The sequence below is a fragment of the Hemiscyllium ocellatum genome, chromosome 22, assembly GCF_020745735.1.
Source record: "Hemiscyllium ocellatum isolate sHemOce1 chromosome 22, sHemOce1.pat.X.cur, whole genome shotgun sequence".
Classification (NCBI taxonomy): Eukaryota; Metazoa; Chordata; class Chondrichthyes; order Orectolobiformes; family Hemiscylliidae; genus Hemiscyllium; species Hemiscyllium ocellatum.
In genome coordinates, this window is record NC_083422.1 from 44,251,332 (window position 1) to 44,273,798 (window position 22,467).

The 22,467-nt window shown below is 40.2% G+C and overlaps 1 protein-coding gene across 2 annotated transcripts in view; it reads right to left on the minus strand.

Annotated features, from left to right (window-relative positions):
- fam204a (family with sequence similarity 204 member A) overlaps positions 1-22,467 on the minus strand; it is a 77,397-nt gene that overhangs the window by 46,764 nt on the left and 8,166 nt on the right. For both annotated transcript variants that reach the window (XM_060842459.1, XM_060842460.1), the window contains exons 2-4: positions 4,778-4,836; positions 3,844-3,970; positions 1,064-1,154 (exon numbers count right to left, since the gene is read on the minus strand). In XM_060842459.1, the coding sequence (XP_060698442.1) occupies positions 1,064-1,154; positions 3,844-3,970; positions 4,778-4,809 (250 nt within the window). In that variant the 5' untranslated portion in view covers positions 4,810-4,836. The remainder of the gene's footprint in view (positions 1-1,063; positions 1,155-3,843; positions 3,971-4,777; positions 4,837-22,467) is intronic.

Sequence of the window (22,467 nt, forward strand, 5' to 3'; positions counted from 1 at the left end):
CAAAAGACTTCTGGAATACTCGTGACACCAAGTTTGGACTAAACCTATACGTAAAAACCTACATGTAAAAATGGTGGCACAGTGGTTAGCACTGCTGCCTCACCGCGCCAGGGGCCCGGGCTCAATTCCCACCTCAGGCAACTATCTGTGTGGAATGTTTGCATATTCTCCCATGTCTACATGGGTTTCCTCCGGGTGCTCCAGTTTCCTCCCACAGTCCAAAATGTGCGGGCTAGGTTAACAGGCCATGTTAAATTGCCGTAGTGTTCGGTGAAGGGGTAAATTTGGGGAATGGGTCTGGGTGGGTTGCCCTTCGGCAGGTCGGTGTGGACTTGTTGGGCCAAAGGGCCCGTTTCCACACTGTAAGTAATCTAGATAACTAAACAGATTTCAAGGCAGTATAGTCTACAGTATTTTAAAATGTTCACCTGGGCAATCCTCATTATTACCATTTTCGCAGAATATAATGACTACCAAGGTAAGGAAAAGAGAGATTAATTATTTTACATAGCCTATATTTACACACCTATACAATGAGTTAGAATTATTTAAATTTATAACCATCTTAAGAATCTTTTAGCACTCATTGACATCGGCTTGAATTCTATTCTATATTAATCATTCTATATTAATCTGCATAATTGAGAGCTAATATTGTCAATATACTACCACTGTGTTTAACATGTTGTCAATGAAAAATGCAATTAAATATGAGATTGCAGTGTTATTTTCCTGCTGTTGACCTACTGAGAAGGGGAAATGCAAGCTACAGTTGAGCACTCTCATTCTAATGCGCATCAGCCTTGAGCAGTCTAGATGGCAGACATAACCAGAGATTCACTACAGATGATTTAGAAAGAGTAAGACTGGTGAGATGTGCAGTGCCAACTTCACTCAAGTATGTAATTTCAGCAAAAATGTTTCACAAAGTCATCACTTCATTTAAAAAAGTACAGAATTTCAGTCTCTTTTTTTACTTTACATTACATGAGCAACAATAAAGTTACAACACAATTGTTTTAAAACTTTTATTGAAGTGAAGAATTTCCCCATAATGCTGTACCTGCGCCTTCAGCTTTTCGCTTGTGTCTACTCTTCTTTTTAATACCAGAGTTAGTTATGGAACTCCTTCGGTCTTTCAATTCTTGGAATTTCTAAGAAAATATTGATTTTGCAGTTAAAGCAAGTAACAATATCAGGCTCATTGTAGCATTAGGAAATCTCTGTGTAAGTTCTACGTTGGAGTTTATTTCCGATGAAAAAAGTTAATGGTAGAACATGTCAGAAATGAGGGAGAGGGAAAATAGGGAATTATAGGCCAGTAAGCCTGATATTTATCATCAGGAAAATTCTGGAATTTCTTATTAAGAATATCTTAACAGTGTACTTGAAAAAATCATTGTCTGATCAAAATGGGTTTATGAAAGGAAACCAGATTTGACAAATTTATTAAGAAGTTTTCGAGGATGTAACTCATTGGGTCACTAAAAGGGAACCAGTATTTGTGGCATACTTGGATTTCCAAAAGGCATTAAAGAAAAAAATCACACAAAAGAGATCCTGGAGTTGGGCTAATATATGAGCATGGATAGAGGGCTGGTTAGCAGACAGACACCAGAGAGGAGGGGAAAGTGAGACACTTTCGGGTTGGCAGACTGTAGCTAGTGGAATACAACATGGATCAGTGTTGGTGGGGGGTGGGGTCACAGCTGTTTACTATCTGTATTAGTATGGACAAAGAGACAGAGAGTAGCATTTCTAAGTATGCTGCTGATGCAAGGGTGTGAGAATGTAAGCTACAAAAAGGAGACAAAGAGACGCAAAAGAAATTGAGATAGAATTGTTGGTAGCGTAGAATTTGAATATTGCTGAAAAAGTCACATTTAGTCAAAGCTTTTCATCTTGTATTTATCAGGGCATTCGCTGATGTAAAGGGGAACAAAATTTTAACATTGTATGAGAAAGAGAGCTAATTTATTGGCAAGTTGTCTCTGAATGGAAGATGCATTCCCAAAGAGAATGCAACAGTTAGAAGACTGATAATTAAATACCACATTTTATTTAAATGTGAAGTTGGCAGGGTGACTCAAATGCCTTAAGTAATAAACCAGAGAATGGCTATTGCTTAATTTGTAAAGTTGTAATATGCAGATATGTGTACATGTTTCTTATGTCTTTGAAGAGAAGGATTCTGTATATTAATATATACAGCTTCTTGGGATGGTGTGGTTGTCCTGTGATGAGAGGTTGAGGAAATCTAGTCTGTACTCTTTTTTTCATAATAATCCATAAAACCTTAAGGATTTGGAGCAGACGTAGTCAATTCGGGCTCCTCAGGGTGTTCTACGATCAGTGCTCATCTGATTGTGACCCCTATTTTCCAGCTCCCTTATTTGGCTCCCTGTCTGTTTAATGTAGCCTTACAAATGCTCGTTACAAGCCTACAGAAATCTCTGGTGAAGAAAATTCCACAAATTAACAATCTTCAGACAGAAAAAAGTTCTCCCCATTGTCATCTTAATTGGAAGATCCCTTTTTCAAACTGTGTCCCAAAGTTCTAATCTCTTCCCTAATGGGAAACATTCCTTCAGCACCTAACCTAACAAACCTCCCCAGGATCTTTCATGTTTCAATAAGATCACCTCACTTTCTTCTAAACACTAATGGATACAGGATATAACAGGCACCTATTGGAACATACAAAATTCTTCAGAAACCTAATAGGAAAGACACGTCAAGGTTGTTTCCTCTGACTGAGGAATCTAGTAGAACCCAGCAGAACAGACTCAGGATAAACGGCTGACCATCTAAGACTGAAATATGGGGTGTGAAGCTCTACAATTCTACACATCAGTGACTATTCTATCCTTGAATGTATTTAATATTAGGGTAAGCAGATTTTTCAGCCTGTAAGTAAATCAAGGGATATGGGGAGTGAGTAGTAAAGTGAAATTAAGAATGACGATCAGCCATGATCATAGTGAATGGTGTTGCAGGCTCATGGGGCTCTACAGTTTAATTCTGCTCATGTTCCTTATGCTGTTATATTCTTATATTTTTATATTCATACTTTTCATCAAATCAAGCATTACTATGGAGACCAGTCTGCTGAAGCTGGTAAACATGTTTGTTTTTCTCTCTGTATTTTGACTACTACATTCAGTTCTAGTAACCAAGACACACAGAATGACTTAAGCATTATAATCATCGCAGAACACTTAGGTTGATGGCCTCTTTTCAGAAGATTAAGCTAGTTGGAAAGGTTAGAAATCTCAGAATCCCTAAAAGAGGCAATTTAGAGAGTGACTGCAAGGCTAAAGTCAGGTGTGCTCAGATGAGCGCAGCTGCAGCAAGCTTCAAAAAACTTTAACATTATGCAGGTCAAAGCAGTTTGTTTAATTAATATCTCAAGTTAATTCACACCAGATTAACTCCCTTCATCATCAATGCACTGTTCCTCTTGTTTGTAGGATCTACAGTATGTACTGCAGCTTACTTTAGTACAGCTTCCTTCTCCAAGAAATCAAAATGTTGTAGAGACACCATTACCATTTTGTTGAACTGGGCTTAGATGCAAAATGCTGTCCCTTCACCACCATTGCTAATACTCCGTAACTCCTTACCAGTCACTTGCACTACCTCCTCTGTAATGAACAGCCATTCAGTACTTCAGTTTGTCAAAATTGCTTTTAAAATGCGTAAATTGGCAGTATAGACCTAAAAGACAGTGTACTGCTATGCTTACAGATGTGTACTGTACATGGCGTGAGACATATTATTACAGGTAAAACACTATATACCTTTGTAACTATTACTCAAATAATAAAAATAAAAAATATATACTTTCCACAGCTGCAGAGAAACTCCAGCTGGACATTCTTCAGTTACACCTTTCAAATCATTTTCAGCTTTCTTTCCTTTCAAGGAGGTAACCACATTACTTTCATTGCGACTCTGTCCTGCTGACGTACTGGAAGAAAAGACACACAAATGGGAAGTGGGCAACACAGAAAGGAAACAAGGCAAAATCTTGCAAGATAGGAAGAGTAAAATTTCTTGGAGAAGAATATACGTTCTTAACAACCACCATGGCAATAGCAAATTCAATAGTTAAGAAGTATTTGAGCGCAGTCACTGGTAATCGTTCTAATAGATGCTGGTCACAGCTAATAGATTCCCAGGGCAAATCTCACCACAGAAAATATTGGGTCCCAGCCCTACAAAAATTTTACATTTCTTTGTAATCTTATTTTGAATATCTATTTTATTAAATTATATAAATGAAAACTTAATTCCAGGCATAAAACATGGAAAAAAAGTTTGAAATCAAAACAAGCAGGACACTTTTACTAAATGATTAATTATTGCTGTGTAATGCAGCATAATCTATGTAACAGACTACTTTTAACAGCTTTTCATTTTGCAGCACAGAGGACAGGTTTTAGGTGTATTACAAGAGTGTACATAATCAATGGGGCTTTGAAGTCTGAACTATTTATGAGGTCGCCAAAATCCCGAGCTTCTGTTCCACTTCAACATACCCATAGTATTTTTGATTTATTTCATTCCCCTTTGTAATTGTTCCTTGTTTTTCTTTTTTTTGTATTAAACTAGCTTAGGTTTGAAATTCACTGTATTGAGGAAAATAATTTAAACTCATTACTTCCCTTGGTGGTGTGGTATTTGCGATACTGACACAAGGTAGTGAGCTTTAAACAAGATTTCTTAAACCACGAGTAAACATAAAATTGCAACATGTAGATGAACATGTTCTTACCAGTTGGATTTTTGATCCATGGAATCCACCATTACTGGCAATTTTCTGGTACAAAGTGCCTTGAATAAAAATAGTAAATTTATAGCATGCACATTCGTACCGAACTGATTCTGTATGAAACAATGGGTACATTCAGTGGTGAATATTTCAATGAAGGTGATGTGTCATCGAGCTTCCTTTGACGCTGACACATTCACTTTCAAGGTAGGATAGGGTGAGACTCCAACCAGTTATAAACATTTTGAAAACAGAAAAATGATCAAATTCATGAAGTGAATTTGATTTTGATAAAGCACCTTTAACATTATTTGTCTGTTCCAAAGGACACACAGCTGAATATTTTGAAGTCTTGTAAACAGAAAGCAAAATAACTAACCAATTAGTTAGTTAACTAACTTATTCATGGTGTTGGTTGAGGGATAAACACTGGGAAGTGCACCTCAAAGTGATCTTCAAAGAACAGTACAATGGGATATTCTACCCTAATTTCAGGTTGAGTGTGCTTTGGCTTAATACCTTATCTGAAAGGCAATACTTCCAACTACCCTTGGCATTTCATAGAATTTAGATTATGCACCAAAGACCTGCTCTGTGGCTTGAATTTCAAAGCTTCTGACTCAGAGGTGACACTGTACCATCACTGGGTCAAGCTGTCATCTTTTTTTAAACATTAAATTATGCTTTTCTTCCCATTTGGTCTATGCACTTTATTTTTCTTCGTAGTGATGGTTTTGTGCCTGTAGTGTCTCACTGTCTAAATTGGTTGCAAACCAAAAAACAGACACATTTATAAGAAAAGGCCAAATGTAGATGGCTTGGTCATCAGTCAAAATTTTAGAACAGTGACTAAAGTTGTAAATTCAAATCATCCCAAGACAATTTATGAAACTAGTATCATAAAATTTTATTTTGAAGATTGCTGATAAACCCAAAGCAACTGAATCTCTATGCTGCTAGTCCAGTATCACATCAACAAGCCACTGTACATTCACAAGTGAATAAAGATAATCAAGCAGGATCTTCTCCTTCTGAATTAATGATGACTGCTGCTTACTAGGTTATTATATTGAAAATCCTCCTCATTATCTATTTCATTATTTTAAACAATGCTTCTATGTTAACTTTTAACATCAAAGTAGGATATTTCCAATATGCTGCTCTTTTTCTAATGTCCTAGAATCCTTCATAATGATTGTTAAGGTTTCAATAATCTTTTCCTTAGATTCGCATATCACACCAGGTTAAATGTCAGTTATTGGCTGACAACTATTTGCTTTGCACATTTTAGGCCACCCAGAACTTCAATCTCATCACATATCAATTCATTTTGTCCAGACTACCTCTATATGCAACAGGAGGTGTAGCTGTTCTACCTCTGGGCCAGATGAACCAAAACCAGGACTTGTTAACAATGGAAGATGCTTTTACAACGTGGACAAACAGGTTGATTGTCAGTTTGCACATCCTTTCAATATACATAACGGCAGGTGGTAAGAGGGGGGATAGTTTCCTTATTAGCTATCCTGCAGAAGACAAGGGAAAACTACTGCAGTGCTTTGTCTACGAGTGTGAACCAATCCAATAAGAGTCTATGGTCCAACCTTCAGAAATGAGGTGGGACAATAAACAGATTTCTATCTGAGAGCATATTTACTGCTCATGTCCTCTGTTATGAATACTGCAGAGAACAAATAACCAAAAATGTTAATTTTCATTCATCAACAGTTTCAAGTCAATTTGCATTTCACATTATTTCAGTTCTGCAACATTAAAAGAACAATCTCTTCATATTACTTTCAACCGTTACACTTTGTTTTACAGATATGGGCTATCCTAGCAAGGCCAGTTTGTATTTCCTAGCCTTGAAAAAGTAGTAATTTAGAAAATATCTACAACTGTAGTAGTCCATCTGGTATCTGCAGCAGTTTGGAATAACGGAGTGGCTTGTCAGGCATTTCAGATGCTATGGGTCTGGAGTAACATATCGGCAGACCAAGAAAGGAAGATAAAAATATACATGTAAAACACATTAGTGGACTAGATGGATATTTACACAGTACCATCACTGAGATTAGCTTCCAATTCTAGATTTGTTAATTGGATATAAATTCAACCAGCTGCTGAAGTGGGATTTGAACATATGATCCCAGACTATTAGTCAATGGGTACGATGGTGAAGATAGATTACCTGAAAAATTTACATGAGAAACAAATGTTCATTAATTTAAATGATGTACTGCATAGACCCCAAGATTTTAAATACCATTCTGAGGTGCTGGGATCTCTGCTCCCATTAAGACTGCCAATGCGTCAGTGTTTCCCATTTTGATCCTATCCCTTGAAAACTGTCATGATCCCATGGCTAAGACAGCAGAGGGGAGAGAGCTAAGAGTGGAAGGAAACGTACAAGCATGGTGGAGGCAGGCTTAGATTGCTAGATTTTAAAGTAACAACCAGCTACCTTTTTGTTGGATTTTACAAAGCAGACATCCAGCTTCAAATATTGGACAGTAAGCCATGCCCAGTAGAAACAAAGTGTTCATTTAAAGGGACTTTGCTGTGTTTATATTCAGACAGCGCTCCAACACAGCCTCTGCTACCTTGGAGCTTAACAACTCCAAATGCTTGGCATATAATCCTATTGGACCCACATTTTAGAAAGCATTATAGAGCTCTGTCATTGACTTCACCGCCACTAGGGTTGGAGGAGGAAGGTAACCATCAACCCTTACTGCTCTCCTGGCTGTCCACTGCACTAATGTTCTACTGCTCCTTTCAGTGATTCTCTTTGGTAAACCTGCATGTGCCACTGTTGAGAACAAGGTTAGCATCAACCATAATTCCCGTACAGTTGAATAGCTTCCATCACTCACATTCAGGCTTATAAATGTGGAATAGCCACATTGGTATGGCATTGGTGAATAACTGATGAAGGTTACAGATCTGTAATTTAAGAGTTGTCTGTTTTGTTTCCAAGATACTGAAGGTAAACTATACTTACAGTATGAATTCACTGTTTCAGGAAAACAGCAAAGGAAATCCAAAGGAGAAGATATAAATGCAGCCTAGCTATTGCAAGCTGAATGTTCTGATATCAGCCACAAAACTAAGTACCATAACAAATGTGTGCCTTATTACATATGCGAATAGCTTCCTTGCAGAATAATAATCTTAAGACATCTTTGACTGCTCCCACATCCAATGTTGATCGGGTATTTGCATAATTGCTTGAATTTTCATAGAAACAAATTTGAATTTCAGAATTAATTTGTATTTACTGTCATAAGTTAATTTTAAAAACAATTGCTGTTTGATTTAGAGTTTCATTGTTAACCCCTTTGTCAACAGTATCTTGATTTGAACCAATCGCTCTCTGGGCCTTTTTCAGCTGCTCCATTATGCTGTTAATAATTTAAAGTCACTTTACACTGGTGCAGAAGTTATGAATCATATTAATGTAGTTCAGTTAGAAATTCCAAGAAAAAAGCAGAAGTATCACAATTTCATACATTAAAGGAAATTTCATAAATAATTTCACAACCACCTGAGTTAAATGCTCTGAGAACATAAATGTAGTCCATTATAATGGAAATATGCAGTGATCAACCAGAAAACATTCATAGCTTTTTGGGTGTCCGCAGACGAAGGAGATCCCCCCAAATATAATCAGTCTCAAACTGGAAAGAAGCAACTGGCCCTATTCCAAAGGTTCAACATTCACTACGTTCATTATTGACATAAAATGCACAGTCACATACCAGAGTCTGTCAACGATGCAAAGACTCTCAGCACCGTAAGCAGGGTAGACAATAGCATATCATTGCAGAGATGTTGATAAATCATAGGTTAAATGTTATATTTTGGCTAAATGTCAATTTTGTTGAATTTCACTCCATGAGGCTCAGCAACATCTCTCACCATACTGTTCCAAACTTGGCTCATTAACCCCCTATCCTATCCTATGGCACCCCAATGTCTTATGCTAGCCAGGTCTACCACTTGCTGTACCTGAAAGAATCATCCATTAACTCGATACCATGGGATACACTTACACCCTGGCATTCCTGTCATACTTGAAAGGCCACTGTACACCCAGACAAATACTGGCATCCTCAAGCTATCTTGTTCAGTACCAGGCTAATTTGGAACCATGTCAGAAAGGGAAGATTGATAGCACAATTCCCCAACAAGGACTAGGTGTTGTGCAGAGGACAGCTGTCCTTTACATGAAGGGCTGGCAGAGGCCATCATGTCACCAGATTCTGTCAAGAAGAAGGTGAAAGACCTGCTCTGCAAAGCCAGGGTAAACATCATATACTTCTCTCTGCTACCACATAGATTCCCACTAAGGTTCACTCTTGCAAGCAACATGTTCCCTCATTCACTGTTATCCCCTCCAACAGTGCTAATCATGCACGCCCTCTGCGTTGTCTACTCATTTACTGGAGGTCACCTAACCATCTTTATCCCAGCTATACCAGGATTAACAGCGGTGTCACCCATTTTCATATCCCCCTATTCTTTCAGCCTTAGGGGAAAAGACTCATAAATGCCAAATAAGTGGTGGGGTGCCCAACATTAGGCCCCTCATGCCCAAAGAGGAAAGAATCCTGATCTTCTCAGGAGGAAAGTGCTCCTGCTAGCTGAGCAAATACCATTCTTCATTCCAATGCAACTTTCACATTGCAACCAAAGTCTCACAGTTGTTTAAATATGCTCACAGTGCCACTAAATCTGTTTGCTCATATCTCTGTGTAGCTCCTACTGTAACTGTCACATTGTGAACTCAAATGTCAATTTGCATGCATGATAATTTGTTAAGCAATGCCTGACCAGAGAAGTTGCTGCACCGTGTGTCGGAAATGTGAACATCACGGCTGCAATTACCACCATTGTTCCAGGTGTCCACACTTTTGTACAGCATGACTGGCGTCAGTAGCCAAAGGTGTTTATATTGCATGAAACAGTCAACAATGTGCGGGGCTGGGAAATCCATAGCAGAGAAGCAATCACAAAGGTCGCCAGGGATCATGAGCTCACACTGGCCCACTCAATGTGTAGTGTTACTCCTTGAAGAACCTCACTTTCCTGGGTTTTGCACACATTCCTTCACGGGATCCTGTTCCATCCATGCTTTACTTTATCCCCCTCTAAAATATACAGTTGCTCCACTTCATAACTGTCATTCACTCCACCTCCCAACCTGCAACCCCCAATCCCCATGAATAGGTTTGCTAGACTCCTTTCCATAGCAGCAGCTCCCTTTTTCCCCTTGTCTTTATCAGTCAGAAACGAGGAACTAAAATGGCTTACCCCCTTGAATGATCTTACGAGGCAGCTCCAGTTGAGAATTTCCCATATGCCTGATTGTTCACTAAATACCTCTTTAGCTGCGTTCATACAAATCTCAGGACTGGTTGCTAAAAAACCTAGAAACACAGACACCCTAACTGAGACCTACCAACATCTGATCCTGGCCAAGCACTTGCAACGTTAATAGAAGCTGCCCTTGATTTGTCTCTGCCCTGTGTAGAGACTCCAGGCAGATGAGTGCCTCCAAGGACTTCACTAAGGACTATTCCCTTTGTGCCATGACTGTTTGCTTGCTGCAAATGAAGTGCACTAACTGGGTAAGCTGCTGGCACGTGTAAGACTGATGTAGCAATGTACTATACAGCAAGAGGTCTGCCCCATTGGCTGGGGACTGCTGATCAACATGACAAGCTGTCTGGTTCTGTGACTGTGCTGAGAGGCAAGATAGGTCAAAACAAGGATGCTAGGAGCATGTAGGCAGTCTAAGAGTGAGTGAGCATGAACAGAGCACTAAAAGAGCAAGCAAACAGCCCTCAGAGGCATCCTCGTTCAATCCATGAGCTATACGCCTGTCCCTGCATGCAAAGTGAGATTGTTCTGATCAAGGGGCGACAGTGGCATAATGTTAATATCATAGGACTAGCAATCCAGAACACAAGATCAATGTTCTGGGGCATGGTTTTGAATCCCATCATTACAGATATAGAGTGAGCCTAATGACAATTATGTAGCCACTCTCAATTATTATGAACAACTTATTTGGTCCACTAATGCCTTTTAGGGAAGGAAGCCTGCCATCTTTACCTCATCTGGCCTACACGTGGCTCCCATTCCAGAACAATGTGACTCTTAACTGCCCCCATCGGTGAATAAATTTCAAAAAATACAACTCTGCAACACAAGGTAGGAGTTTTGTGCGTTTTGCTTAAAGCTGACTGGTGTCACAAATCGAATGACAACTGGAACTTGCTTTTAACTATGAAAAAGTTAGGATCTAGGCTAATTCCTTGGTATATCTGAAGAGGGTTTGTTCTATTTTGTAACAAAATGGGGCCTCATGTCAGGATCAAAATCTCTAATTCAGGTTGGGTTGAAGATTATTGAACTGGTGAGCGTTGTTTTTTTGTCCAAGTGACATAATCGGTTGGTTTAAACAGGGTATATCTTGTGTTGTAATGGCTGTTTCAGTCACTAAGAGTTTCCTTGGGGTGGAAGAAGTCACTTCAGGAGTTTTACTGAAAGCGAGCAAGGCAAAAGTTTTGGAATTGGCAATTAAGTTGAACTTGCCTGTGGCTATGAGGAATGGGAAGATAATTGTGGCATTATCTCTGCATTTATAATTGCCAGGAATGCAAATAGAATCACTGAAAATGGCTAAAATCCAACTGCAAATGAAGCAGCTTGAATATGGAAAGGAAATGAAACAGTTTGAGTTATGATTAAAAGCAGAGGGGAAAGAAACATAAAGGAAAGCCCCAACAGAAAGAGAAAGGTTTCAAACTTCAGAAGTTGGCAATGAAAAATGGAAGTCAACTTAAAATGGCAAAGGTAGAAAGTAGGAGTAGTGCTGGGGACAGTGATGAACAGCAAGCCCATTGTAGCCAGAATCCTGGTGGGGATTTGTTTAAATATTTCCAAGCATTACCAAAGTTTGATAAGAAGAATGCAGAAGTCTTATAATTTATTTGAAGCAAGTGACTAAATAAGTGAAATGGCTGGTGATCCAAACAAAGTTGGTAAGTAGAGCTAGTGTGGTATTTGCATTACTCTCAGAGGAAGTATCTGAACAGTATGATGAGGTGAAAAAAGCATCCTACGTATATATGAACTATTGCCAGACGCATACAGACAATGTTTCAGGAATCTGAGAAGGGAACCTTGTCAAACATACATACTGTCTGAAAGAATCAAACAAAGTAACTTTGATAGCTGCTTAAGGGCATTGAAATTAGATCAGACATATGATGCTATTAGAGAGATTGTTATTTTGGAAGAGTTTAAAAATTCACTTCTTGAAGTAGGGAGAACTCATGGAAGAGCAGAGTTAAGACTGAAAGATCAGTAACGGAAATGGCAGATGATTGAATTCATTCATAAATCAATGTTTGGCTACTGACATCAATTGCAATTTGTGAGGGATAGAAATTGGGAGAAGAGAAATCCTCAGGTAGTAAAGGAAAATAGTAAAGATAGTGAAGATACCCATGAGGAAGGAAGAGAAGTAAAAACCCTTAGGTGGTTTCACTGCAATTCAGTAGGACATATGAAATTGTAGTGTTGGTGGTTTAAGAAAAGCACTGGAAAAACAGACGTGATAAAACAAGATAAGCCAGTAGGGCTTACTAAAGTGGTAATGGAGATCCCAGTGAGCTGCTAAAGAACGTACAGCATGGTCAGGGGTTAGTTAATAAAGTACCAGCTTTCTTTAAAGAATTTACCTGTATGGGTACGGTTTACTTGTTTCTATTAAGAGTAGGTAAAGAAATTAAAATTTCAAGAGATACAGGAGTAAGTAATTCTTTGATGATGAGAGATGAGGAGGTAAAAATTAGAATGAGGTTTTATTGTCACATGTACTCAAATACATGGATACAGGTGAAAAGTGTAAAGTCGCCATTTCCAGCACCATTTTAGATACGAAGACGCCTCGGTCCAAAATCTTAAGTAGGAATTAGAAAAGTAAAGAAATAAAGTTAAAGGTTCAGCATTATTGTCCTTTAAAAGCAGAGAAAGGAGAGAGAGAAAAAAAAAGCAAATAGGTCCACGCTGGGCTTCGCATTGAGACCGGGAGTCCACACTTTCCTTCGCCTCAAGGCTGGGAGTGCACACTGGGCGTCCCTCAAGTCCTTGCTGGGCCTCACTTTGAGTCTGCACTGGCTCAGCTTGCCGTCATCGATGCCATCCAAGGACAGGAGGTAAGTGGAAAGTGGAAAAAAACACATGAAAAAGGGAAAAAAAAGAGAAACAGATGGAGCAGAGGAGGCCTTGCTCAAGAGCTCCACTTGGCTGCCATCTTGATGACTTGGGTATGTCATTTGGAAGGAGTACTGCCAGACAGGGTTGTGGAATTCATGACAAGAAGAGTAGTATTCCATAATGTAAAGTGAGGTTAGAGAGTCTGGTGAAAAGTGGTGAAGTGGTGGTAGGAGCAATAAAGAAATTCTTGGTTGTTGGAATACAGTTTATCCTTGGTCATGATAAAGCTGGATCACAGGTGGGAGTGATGCCTACTGTAGTTGATACTGCAGTGGAGAATCAGGAAACTGATGTGTTAACTCAAGTATATCCTCGGAATTTTCCTGACTATGTAGTAACATAGATGGAAACAGAAGGAGAAATCAAAGAATAAAGACAAGCAAGTTGAAGTTTAATTGTCAGAGACTATATTTGATCAAATGGTTGAGAAAAAAAATCAGAACAAGTGGAGGACAAAGTGGATATTTTTAGTTCAGATAGGTTCGCTGATTTACAATAAAAAGATGAATAAATAAAGCAGTTTTATCAAAAGGCATACACAAGTGGAATCTGAGTGTTTCCTAGAATGTCACTATTTTAAAAATGAAGTCTTAATTAGCAAATTGAGACCATTACTTATTCAGGCAGATGAAAAATGGACAGAAATTAATCACGTTGTATTACCAGTGGGTTATAGAAAAGTGGTGTTGTGGATAGCATAAGGTACCTGTAAGAGGTCAGTTAGGTGTAAGGGAAACTGAAAACAAAAATGACATTTGTATTAGTCTGAACTACATAAGAATGTGGTTGCATTTTGCTGAACATGTCATACATATCAGGTAATTGGAAAAGCTCAGGTAGTGATAAAATCAGCATTCTTTTACCCATTCCCACATTTGAGGGACTTTTTACAAGAGTCTTAATTAATTGCGTAGGACCTCCACCTAAAACAAATCTTGGGAATCAGCACCTGTTGACCATAATGAATGTGTCTACTAGATTTCCAAAGGTCATTCCATTTATACGGTATCATGGCGAAAAGGATTATAGAAGAGTTATTCAAATTTTTACTAAATATGGATTACTAACAGAAATACAATTAGATTGAGGGTCAAATTTAATATCAGTTATGTAAGGAATGTAATTTAAGGAGGTTTTAATGAAGGAATGTCAGAAGGCATTTGACAGGCTGAAAACTGTGTTAATCTCCACCCCAGTGAGAGTCACACCTAATTATGTAAAGCCATTCAAGGTAGCTATTGATGAAAGTGATGTGGGTATTGGTGCTGTACTCTTGCAAGATGGTGAGGGGAAGAAAGATCTATTGAGTATTTTTCCAGAAAGTTCATATTCACCAACAGAAATACTCCACAATTGAGACAGAGACCTTGAGTTTGGTGTTGTAACATTTCAACATTTATGTTGGCAGTAATGTGTCTAAGACAATTGTACATTTTGATTGTAACCCCTAAACACTTTTGGAAAAAATAAAGGATAAAAATACCAAATTGCATAGATGGAGTTCATTGTTACAGCCATTTAATTTGAAGATAATATACATGGCAGAATGATAGAATGTAATCACAAATGCATTGTCACAACAGTGAAGAAGGAAGATGAAGATGTTCAGTGGCAGAAGTAATAGATTGAAATGGACTATAGTATTTGCAGGTTAAGAGTCAATGTAATGGATATGCATTGTGGTGTATTAATAGCATAAACCTAAAGGTTTTTGAAAATGAAGCCATCATTTATGTTTCACAGAGAGGTGTGATGATACTATAGATTTAAAATGTATATTTTGTCCTTTTTTTTGTAAAGGGAAGTTGAGACAGAGGGACTGAGTAGTCTGTTCCAAACCAATAAAATACACAGGTTGTGTGGCCTTGCATTTTTGTTTTAAAAGTTGGAACAATAGAAGCTGCACAAATGGGTGGAGTCTAGCTTCAACAGAATGAGGGTATTAGCTTAGTTTTCAGCAGTTGATTCTGGATAAGGCTACATCTTTCGCTCAGTTACGGCTAAAAGCTGGAATTCTCCATGCCTTATATGCCATTGTGGCAGCAATCTATTTTACTGAATTTGCTTTTACATGGGATGTTACTATGTTGGATCAGTTGTTGTTAAGTAGTTAAATAATCTATTATTCTGTTAAATTTTCCAATAGTCAAGTTATTTCAATTCCTTCTTTTTTTGCTGCATTTTAACTAACATATGAATAAAGTGTATTTTGCTTAAAGCCAAACAGTATAACCAATCAAATTACACTTGCCTTTGAACACATTAACAATTTAGGGTCTAAGCTATCTCCTTGAAATAAGTGAAGGGGGTTGGTCTGGTTCATAACATTTAAATACACTTAAGGTAGAAAAGAAACACACAGAAGATTAGGGAAGGAATTCCAGAGCGTAGGGTCTGAGCAGCTGAAGAGATATCCATTAACGATGCAGCAATTAATATAAAGTATAATCAGTGGCCAGAGTTAGAGAAGAGTTGATATTAAGGAGCACAGTGGGATTGGAGAAGATTAAAGTGAAAAAGAAAGGCAAAGTCATCAAGCGATTTGAAAACAAGAATGAGAATTTTAAAAATCATTCAACTCAGAGCCAATGGAGGCTATCAGCATAAAGGTTAAGGATGAATAAAGCTTGTTGCAAGACAGAACAGATCCAACACGATTGTAGATGACCTTAAATTTGTTAAAAGTAGAATATGGAGGAGCTGATCAGGAATTTACTGAAGTAGCAAAATTGAGAAGTAACAAAGACACAATTGAAAGAGGATACAGAGATAGAAATAGGCAGCTTCAGTGATGGGATGGTTAGGATTTAAAACGTGCCTCAGCTTCAAATATGCTAGAAGGGTTGTATCTACTTCAGCTTCAGATTTTGCCAGGGAAAGCAACGGAATTGCTGGATAGGAAAGAGTTGTTGATGGGATTGAAGAAATTGACTTTGGCATTCCAAGTATTTACTTGAGGAAATCACTGATTGCAGAGTCAGACATGTACAGCATGGAAACAGACCCTTCGACCCAATCCGTTCATGCGACCAGATATCCCAACCCAATCTAGTCCCAGCTGCCAGCACCCGGCCCATATCCCTCCAAACCCTTCTTATTCATATACCCATCCAAATGCCTTTTAAGTGTTGCAATTGTACCAGCCTCCACCACTTCCTCTGGCAGCTCATTCCATACATGTACCACCCTCTGCGTGTAAACGTTACCCCTTAGGTCTCTTTTATATCTTTCCCCTCTCACCCTAAACCTATGCACTCTAGTGGTGGACCACCCCTCCCCCACCCCAGGGAAAAGACTTTGTCTATTTACCCTATCCATGCCCCTCATGATTTTATAAACCTCTATAAGGTCACCCCTCAGCCTCTGATGCTCCAGGGAAAACAGCCCCAGCCTATTCAGCCTCCCCTTATAGCTCAAATCTTCCAACCCTGGCAACATCCTTGTAAATCTTTTCTGAACCCTTTCAAGTTTCACAACATCTTTCCAATAGGAAGGAGACCAGAACTGCATGCAATTTTCCAACTGTTGCCTAACCAATGTCCTGCACAGCTGCAACATGACCTCCCAACTCCTGCACTCAATACTTTGACCAATAAAAGAAAACATACTAAATGCCTTCTTCACTATCCTACCTACCTGCGACTCCACTTTCAAGGAGTGATGAACCTGCACTCCAATGTCTCTTTGTTCAGCAACACTCCCTAGGACCTTACCATTAAGTGTAGAAGTCCTGCTAAGATTTGCTTTACCAAAATGCAGCACCTCACATTCATCTGAATTAAACTCCATCTGCCACTTCTCAGCCCATTTTGCCCATCTGCTCAAGATCCTGTTGTAATCTCAGGTAACCTTCTTCGCTGTCCACTACACCTCCAATTTTGGTGTCACCTGCGAACTTAGTAATTCTACCTCTTAAGCTCACATCCAAATCATTTATACAAAATGATGAAAAGTAGATAACCCAGCACAGATCCTTGTGGCTCTCCGCTGGTTACAGGCCTCCAGTCTGAAAAACAACCCTCCACCACCACCCTCTGTCTTCTACCTTTAAACCAGTACTACCTCTAAATGGCTAGTTCTCCCTGTATTCCATGAGATCTAACCTTGCTAACCAGTCTCCCATGGGGAACCTTGTCGAGCGCCTTACTGAAGTCCATATAGATCACATCTACCACTCTGCTCTCATCAATCCTCTTTGTTAGTCCTTCAAAAAACTCAATCAAGTTTGTGAGACATGATTTCCCACGCACAAAGTCATGTTGACTATCCCTAATCAGTCCTTGCCTTTCCAAATACTTATACATCCTGTCGCTCAGGATTCCCTCCAACAACTTGCCCACCACTGATGTCAGGCTCACCGGTCTATAGTTCCCTGGCTTGTCCTTACCACTTTCCTTAAACAGTGGCACCACATTAGCCAACCTCCAGTCTTATAGCACCTCATCTGTGACTATCGATGACACAAATATCTCAGCAAAAGGCCCAGCAATCACTTCTCTAGCTTCCCACAGAGTTCTACGGTTTCTTATGTTTCAAGACATCCAGCATTTCCTCCTCTGTAATATGGGCATTTTGCAAGATGTCACCATCTATTGCCTTACATTCTATATCTTCCATATCCTTTTCCACAGTAAATACTGATGCAAAATATTCATTTAGTATCTCCCCCATTTTCTGCGGCTCCACACAAAGGCCGCCTTGCTGATCTTTGAGAGGCCCTATTCTCTCCCTGGTTACCCTTTTGTCCTTAATGTATTTGTAAAAACCCTTTGAATTCTCCTTAACTCTATTTACCAAAATGGTGGGGTAAAGCTAAATGCTGTCAGTGAACAGGTGGAATCTTTGTTTTCCCCATTCAATTAAGGGATATGGATATCACTGACTGAACTGCATTTATTGCCTATCCCTGGTTGTCCTTGAGAAGGTGATGGTAAGCTACCTTCTTGAACCATTATAGTCTCTGCGGTGGATGCTGACCAATGATGCCCTTCAGGAAGGAATTCCAAGATTTTGATCCAGCAAACCTGAAGGAACAACGATATATTTCCAAATCAGGATGGTGAGTAAGCTGGAGGGGAACCTGCAGGTAGCGGTCTTCCCATCTATGCTGCCCTTCACTTCTAGATGGAGGTGTTCATGGTTTTGGAAAAAAATTATCTAAGGATCTTTGGTGAATTCTGCAGTGCATCTTGTAGGTAGTACACAATGCTGCTACAGACCATCGGTGGTGGAAGAAGTGAATGTGGTGCTGTGGGCTGGTTTGTCCTGGACGTGTCAAGCTTATTTAATGTTGTTGGAACTGGACCCATTTCAGGCAAATGGGAAGTATTTCACCACATTGTTGACCTGTGCCTTGTCGATGGTGGACAGGTTTTGGGGAGTCGGGAAGTGAAGTTACTCACCACAGTAATCTTAGCTTCTGACCTGCCACTGTGTTTATGTGGTGAGTCCAGTGAGTTTCCAGTCAATAGTAACCCTCAGGATATTGATAGTGGGGATTCAGTGATGCTAACATTGTTGGCATATCGAGGGGCAACGGTTCGATTATCTCTAATTGGAGATGGTCATTGCCTGAAATTTGTGAGGTGCAAATGTTGCTTGCCACTTGCCTGCCCAAGCCTGGATATTGCCAAGAATTGTTGCATTTGAACACAGACTGCTTCAGTATTTTAGGAGTTGCGAATGGTGTTGAACATTGTGTGATCAGCGAGCATCCCCACATCTAACCTTATGATGGAGGGAAGGTCAATTACGCACATCTAGATGGCTGGATCTAGGACACTACCCTGAGGAACTCCTGCAGAGACATCCTGGAGTTGACATGACTGACCTCCAACAACCGTTTTCCTGTGTTCCAGGTATGACTCCAACCAATGGATACCCACTGATTCCATTTGCGCAAGGGCTGCTTGATGCCACACTGTCAATTGCAGCCTTGATGTCAAGGGCTGTCGCTTTCACATCGGAAATTTGGTTCTTTTGTTTATGTTCCAACCAAGGCTGTAATGAGGTCAGGAGTTGAGCGGCCTAGGCAGAATCCAAACTGGGCAACACTGAGCACATTATTGTGGAGCAGTTGTTGATGAAGGCACTGTTGATGCCACCTTCCATCAATACTATCAAACAGTCTTACAAAGTATCAAAACAACTCTTAATAAATGTTTCAAATGCCATCTTGTGTGACTGTGATAAAGGTAAATGAGCCCTCCTCATCTTTGATCTGCACATGCAATCTTCAACATGGTTGACCACACTGCTGTCCTCCCAATTTATTTTTCCATTGTCCAGCTGGGTGGGTGCACTGACTTGGTTCCACTGTCACCTACGTGACTATAGCCAAATAATCATCTCTGATGCCTTCTCATCCTGCTCCTGTACCATTACCTCTCTCCCCAAAGAATTGTTGCCCCCTTCTGTTTTTCAAACTTCATCACAAAACACAGTATCAGGTTTCCTGGCTTCAGGTTAAACCTAGGCAAGGGAACCTTCTGCTGATTACCATGTATCATCCTCCCTCAGCTGATGAATCAGTACTTCTCCATGTTGAACAACATTTGAGGAAGTACACAAAAGAGCAAAATGTATTTGGGTTGAGGATTTCAATGTCCACCACCAACAGTGACTCAGCACCAGCACTACTGGTCAAACTGGTCAGGTCTTAGAGGACATAGCTGCTAGACTGGGTCTGCAACAGGTGGTGAGGGAATAAATAAGAGGGAGAAAAATACTTGACCTTATCCTTACCAGTCTGCCGGCTGCAAATGCATCTGTCCATGACAGTTTCAGTAAATGACCACCACACAGTCCCTGTGGAAACGGATGTTCCATTTTTATATTCAGAATAATCTCCAGTGTGTTGTTTAGCACTATGAGCACACCAAACGGGACAGACTTTGAACAGATCTAGCAACTGAAGTCTGGGCATCGGTGAGGCACTGTAGGTCATCATCATCAGCAGCAGCAGCAGAATTTTACCCCAGCACAATCTCCAACCTCATGGCTCAGCATACTCACCCACTCAACCATTACCATTAAGCTGAAAGATCAACCCTGTTCAATGGACAGTGCAGGTGGGCATACCAAGAACAGCAACAGGCATTCCTGAAAATGCCTGCTGAAGCTACCAAACAGGATTACTTGCGTGCCAAATAGCATAAGCAGTCCTGCCATATCCAATCGTGAGTGATGGCTAACAGTGGTTCTGTTCGCCGAGCTGGAAGTTTTTGTTGCAAACGTTTCGTCCCCTGGCTAGGAGACATCATCAGTGCTGTGGAGCCTCCTGCAAAGCGCTTCTTGGATGTTTCTTCCGGCATTTATAGTGGTCTGTCCTTGCCGCTTCCGGGTGTCAGTTTCAGCTGTCCGCTGTAGTGATTGGTATATTGGGTCCAGGTCGATGTGTCTGTTCATGGAATTTGTGGATGAATGCCATGCCTCTAGGAATTCCCTGGCTGTTCTCTGTCTGGCTTGCCCTATGATAGTGGTGTTTTCCCAGTCGAATTCATGTTGCTTGTTGTCTGAGTGTGTGGCTACTAGGGATAGCTGGTCGTGTCGTTTCGTGGCTAGTTGGTGTTCATGTATGCGGATTGTTAGCTGTCTTCCTGTTTGTCCTATATAGTGTTTTGTGCAGTCCTTGCATGGTATTTTATAAACTACATTAGTTTTGCTCATGTTGGGTATTGGCTCCTTTGTTCTAGTAAGTTGTTGTCTGAGCGTGGCTGTTGGTTTGTGTGCCGTTATGAGTCCTAGGGGTCGCAGTAGTCTGGCTGTCAGTTCTGAAACGCTCCTGATGTATGGTAGTGTGGCTAGTCCTTTTGGTTGTGGCATGTCCTCGTTCCGTGGTCTATCTCTTAGGCATCTGTTGATAAATCTTCGCACAAACTTTGATGGCTAACAATTAAGCAATTCACTGGAGGCAGACGTTCCACAAATATCCCCACCTTCAATGATGGAAGCGCCAACACATCAGTGCAAAAAGGTAAAGCTGGCGCAGTAGCAGCAATCTTCAACCCGGAGTGCCGAATGGATGATCAATCTCAGCCTCCTCCAGAGGTCCCCAACATTGCAGATACCAGTCTTCAGCAAATTTGATATTAAGAATGGTTGGAGACACTGGATACTGCAAGGACTATGGGCCCTGACTACATTCCTGCAATAGTACTGAAGACTTGTGCTCCAGAACTTGCCGTTTCCCTGTACAGGTTCTTCCAGTCAGTTACAACACTGGCATCTACCCAAGATAGAAAATTGCCCAGGTATGTCCTATACACAAAACACAGGACAAATCCAACACAGTCAATTACCGTCTCATCAGTCGACTGGGGTCCTAGGCCCAACCATCTTCAGCTGCTTCATGAAAGACCATCCTTTGATTGGAAGGTCAGAAAAAGGGATGTTCTAAGAAGCACAAGTCAGCAGCGTGATGGAAAACTCCCCATTTGCCCGAATGGGTGCCACCTCAATAGCACCAAGAAGCTTGACACCATCCAGAACAAAGCAGCCTGCTTACTGGCACCACATCCATAAACATCCACTTTCTCCATCATTGACACTCAGTAGTAGAAGTTTGCACGATAAAATGCACTTCAGAAATTCACCAAAGATTTGAACCTTCCCAATCCACAATCACTTCCATCTAGAAAGACGAGATCAATAGATACTTGAGAAGGCCACCACCTACGCGTTCCCTCATGCCATCATTGAATCACATACCATACAGAAACAGACTCCCCAGTCCAACTCGTCCATGCTGGCCAGATATCCCAAATTAATCTAGTACCATTTGCCAGCATTTTGCCCATATCCCTCTAAATCTTTCCTCTTCATGTACCTATCCAGATGCCTTCCATACTTGCACCACGTCTGCATGAAAAAAGTTGCCCATTAGATTCCTTTTATATCATTCCCCTCTCACCTTAAACTTATGTCCTCTAGCTTTAGACCTCCTTACCCTTGGTTCTTCACCCTATCCATGCCCTTCATGATTTTATAAATCGCTATAAGATAACCCCTCAGCCACAGGTACTCCAGGAAAAATAGCCCCAGCTTATTCAGCCTCTCCCTATAGCTCAAACCCTCCAACCCCGACAACATTCTTGCAAATCTTTTATGTACCCTTTCAAGTTTAACAAAATCTTTCCTATAGCAGGGGGGACCGAACTGAATGCAATACTCCAAAAGTGGCCGAACCAATGTCCTATACCATGGCAACATAACATCCCAACTCTTATACTCAATGCACTAACAAAGGCAAGTGTACCAAATGCTTTCCTCACTACCTTGTCTACTGTGACTTCACTTTCAAGGAATTACAAACCTGCAACCCAAGGTCTCTTTGCTTGGCAATGCTCCCCAGGAATTTACCATTAAAAGGTATACATCCTACCCTGATTTGCCTTAACAAT